General features: G+C 44.9%; 1 protein-coding gene across 1 annotated transcript; it reads right to left on the reverse strand.

Moving 5' to 3' along the window:
• Positions 1-473: 473 nt before the first annotated feature.
• On the reverse strand, positions 474-3876 carry LOC119329601 (phosphopantothenoylcysteine decarboxylase-like). Its single transcript, XM_037602665.1, has 3 exons — positions 3681-3876; positions 1185-1536; positions 474-1068 (listed from the first exon to the last, which is right to left on the reverse strand). Exons 2-3 carry the CDS (start codon positions 1512-1514, stop codon positions 751-753), a joined length of 648 nt encoding a protein of 215 aa, XP_037458562.1. The 5' UTR covers positions 1515-1536; positions 3681-3876; the 3' UTR covers positions 474-750.
• Positions 3877-4517: the final 641 nt, after the last annotated feature.

A 4517-nucleotide genomic window follows, 5' to 3' on the forward strand; every position in this document is an offset into this window, starting at 1 on the left:
ACTATAATTCCATGGCCGCCACTTCACTGCATTTTCTTGGAGTTTCATTTACTCGCAAAATACGAAATTCTGACGCGCTGGAGCGGACACGATTATCCGTTTATCCAGACGCGTCAACACTGCACCAACCATGCATCTCTCTACCACAACCCGTGTGGTCTTGTGGGCTACGAAACCAAAACGTTCCTGTTACTGGTGGTAGCAACTAAGGAGTAGCAAGAAGGCCACGACGGTGACTGAACTGAACCCGCAACCTCCACCTGATGCTTATCTGGATTTGGACTTATCTTATCTTGTTGCCCAGTCACAGCTTCTGATTCACCAGAGCACTTTCTTGCGCCACGTCACATTCTCACATTGTTCCGATCCTGACAGTGCAGACGTGCAGTGTCCAGCACCAAAATGGGGAAAGAGAATTTTGCCTCTTGCTGATGAGTCCCAGCTGGGGTCATTTGCAAACCATCACAGTAAAATTCAGAACAACGACGGAAGCAGATTCATCCACAGATAACATAACATTATGGCTGGAACAACATTTCCTGAATCTCTACGCCCTAACATCTCTAGTACAGTAACAAATATACTGATCCATGTTCCATAGGTACGACACGTTGGTTAACACAGACATCACCGACAAACAAACACCTGATGATACTCTCCACTCCTTACACCCAGACATGGGCCGGCACAGAAAACGCGAAACACTAAGCTCTTGAACACCTGAAGTGAACATATCGACCACTGCATCGGCTAGACAGGGTGGCTGCTGGAAGGGATCGCGGGTGAATTGCCCGTGCCGAACGTATGTGACTTGCACGCGAGCCTCACGGTCGTATGGATCTGCGAAGGCTCAGCCATCGCGCCGTTCCCGTAGTCGCCGCAGGCCAGCCTCTTCGTGGTGGGTGGGACCAAGGAAATCCCGAGTTGGTTGATCGTCTCGATGTGGCGCGCCGTGAACGGGTTGTTCCACATGAAGGTGTTCATGGCTGGAGCGGCGAAGATCGGCTTCTTGTAGTCCCACGCCCGCACTATGCATGTCAGGAGGTTGTCGCATAACCCACCAGCGATCTGTGAAACTAATGAAATGTCAGCTTGTGCTGGGACAAGAGCAGCTTGCTGTTCTCTTAACTGATTCAGGGATGCGACATCGAATCTAACGGTTCATGGAAGAAGAGATTACAGACCTTGGCCAGAGTGTTTGCTGATAAGGGGGCGATCACCATGATGTCTGCCCACTTCCGCAGCTCTATGTGCAGAACCTCGTCTCCTATCTTCGTCCAGGTAGACCACTCATCATCATCAGTGTAAAGAATGACGTCGCTAGGCAGAGATGATCTCTCAATAAAGTGCAATGATGACTTGGTCGCCACAGCTCGGACTTCCGCCCACTCGGAGAAGACACGACAGAGGCTCTCGAATTTTATAGCAGCTACACTCCCTGAAGCAGCAAGGAGGACCCGAGGCCTACTGGGTTCCAGCTCCCAGCTTTCCTGTACCGGTTCTGATGTAGCCATCTGCTTCACTTGGATTGCTCAACTGCATTTGAATTACAGGTATTCAGAGGATTTATGCTGGTACAGGAAAACATGATCCACAGTGCATACTCTGGAATCAAAATAAAGAAAATCAAGAGGAAAAATCGTTCCGAAGAAGCAAACAATATTTGTGTTGTCCCAAAATTCAAGCGGCCCTGAAATATATCTAGTATCGCTCAGAGAATGATACGTCTTCATCTGTTTTATCATCAACACAGAAATTAAGTATTGTCGGTCTGACTGGTGCAGTTTGGTTGCACTGCATGCGGGAACACATTCACATCCATAAAAACATAATTAATAGCTCGAATTCATCATTTACATCTTCTAATAGGGTCAAATGTACATTTGAGAGAAGTAGACACTGGAACGGCAAGGTAACACGAGATAATCAAACTAATAATCTGACACCTGATGTTACTATCAATATAGCATACATTCTGTATCTGAAGACCAAATGTGTACATGCATTCACAAGTTCCTGTATGATAATTGTCGGATTTCCCAGGTTTATGTTACGAAATAAATCCAACGCTACCATGTTTCAGCTACTTCAGAAGCTCATGTCCAAATAAGGAAGTTGCATCTAGCATTTCCTGGGTTATTTTTCACACACACAAGAACACCATGCGGATGGAACTTGTTGTTTCCTTTCTACAATTTTACCATATTGACATTTGGGCTCCAATGCTAGTCGTCATAATTAACAATTTGGCATTTTCTACAGTTTGCAGTATTTGGCTGAGTGTGGTTGACTCTTGATGGTTGCTGGAGATGCTGGGACTTTCGTACTCTCATCAAGTCAATGATGGATGCATGGCATGAAACCATCAAAGATATTGTTGGTATGATTCAAGTTTCTAAAATTAATAAGGAATTCTGGTAACCAGAACTTAGCAAAGCTAACCAAGACTATCAAAGTTGTGGTGGCTGTGATTGCACATCCACGATCATCGTGGCAAGTTACCACAGAAGTCAGCCCACCAAAAACATGGTCGATATCTCCCGACAGATCAGATTGGGACCGGGTTGTTTCTGCATAGTGCATTTTGGATAATAATGCACATTCGGGAAAGGTGATTTCCACCTGATCTACGGAAACATTCGGATATCCAACTATAACTTGCTTTTCCTTTGGAAACAGCAAAACAATCTAATAAATTCAAGCAAAACCAGGTATTCACGCTTACGTATTTTGTACTAAAATAATAATTATTGTTTAACTGCTTGATCCAAATTTACTTGCTCAATTAAAATCTTTTAAATCGTAGAAAATAAAACTGGTCTAATAGTTCAAATGCTTCAATTTTTTGGCACTACTTCAGATGTACAGGACTATGCTTATGTCTGAACTATGTCAAACTTACTATGTGTAGTGTAAAAGTTTAGCAGCCAAGTGCTAACCTAACACATTACTCCCTCCGTCCCATAATATGCTCTTATATTATAGGACAGAGGGAGTAGAAGTCTCCCTAGATTGTAATCAAAATATAATACATATGATAGCAAAGGTACATATATGTCTGGCACGGCTATGTAAGGGTTGACAGATCGACTCCCAACCAAATACATCAAAGGAAGAACTAGGGCGCTGGACCTACCCACTCCGGTTCCTTCCCTAATTCCCTTCCCTGGAGACCCTTTGGTGGCCGACCCATTTCTGTTGCACAACAACAGCAATTGCTGCCATTTGTCTCAAATCACACACACGAAACTGCTGCCATCTAATGTAACTTGCATTTTGCAAATCCATGAAGCATATCAACATATAACTTACATTTTGTATGAAAACTGCATCAGAAAAGCCACTAGTCTGGGCATAACTACCCTATGATTCTTTGTAAGGCTGGAGGACACATAAAGCAGATCCAAATGGCTGCCCACGAATGTAACTTGCATTTTGGAATCACATGAAGAGAATCAACATATATCCTGACATTTTGTATGAAATCCACTAGCCCTGTATTTGGGGACGAAAAGCCACCGGTATTGGCAATAACTACTCTGTGATTCTGTATAAGCATGGAGGCTACAGGAAACAAATCCAAAAGGCAAATATATTACTGCAGCAACTTATGGGCCCATTTCTCACAAATTACGGCGACCGCAGCGGCGGCAGAGATTCAGAGTCCAGGATCTACTCACCTGAGAGGCGATTTGGTAGGAGCGTGGGCAAATAAGCGGTTGAAGACGGCGGCGGCGGCGGGAGGGGTCGGAGGGCGTCGTCGGCCGGCGGTAGGCGGAGGCGGAGGCGGCGGCAGCGACCGAGGCTGCCGGGAGCGGCGCGCCGCGGGCGGAGGGGAACTGGGAGCGACTGGAGGCGCTGGCCGCTGTGGAGCGTCGGGGCTTCGACTGGTCACTTCTCACTTGGTCAGACTCGGACTGGACTGGGCAGGGTCGTCGCTGGGTCGCTGTTGGGCCTTCCAGGCCGAAATCCTTCTCCCCTGCAGATTGGTGCTTCGGCCCTCTTTTACCAGGCCTGGTCGATCATATGAGTGCAAAAATATTGAGCAGAGCCTTCTCAAAAAAATATAAAATGGAGTAGACCTTTTTTTTCTTTTTTTGAGAACCTCGAAAAAAAGAGATAAAATGGAGTAGAATACACCAACAAAACATTTTGTAGAAAAAAATTTCCCAAGAAAGTATACAATATGAGAAACCAAATCATCAATTCGTGAATTTAGAGAGTTTTTGCACGACCGAGCCAAAGAAATAAATAATATTTTGGGTATATTCAGATATGTGCATCAGCCCTTTGAAGCAGAAGGAGCAATTGCGTGAAAGAAATGGCACTCTCTTTACAATGGTGCAACTCCCTTGTGATTGTTGAATCAGATTGCCTTGTATTGGTAAAGATGATAGGCAACAAAAATGGAGTAAGATTTTGCATCTCAATGCTGAAAGAGAATTTTGCATTACTCGTGTTAGCACAAGCCTGAACACTTGTAGCGGTTACATGCCTATGTAAAAAAAAAAGACGCT

Source organism: Triticum dicoccoides, chromosome 7A (assembly GCF_002162155.2).
Source record: "Triticum dicoccoides isolate Atlit2015 ecotype Zavitan chromosome 7A, WEW_v2.0, whole genome shotgun sequence".
NCBI classification, from domain to species: Eukaryota; Viridiplantae; Streptophyta; class Magnoliopsida; order Poales; family Poaceae; genus Triticum; species Triticum dicoccoides.

What these genes read in the sequence shown, in the direction of transcription:
- LOC119329601 (XM_037602665.1), bottom strand. Translation starts at nt 1,514, where the DNA reads ATGGCTACATCAGAACCGGTACAGGAAAGCTGGGAGCTGGAACCCAGT. An exon ending in CAGCAAACACTCTGGCCAAG is followed by an intron (nt 1,069 to 1,184) that starts GTCTGTAATCTC and finishes TTAGTTTCACAG; the next exon opens with ATCGCTGGTGGGTTATGCGA.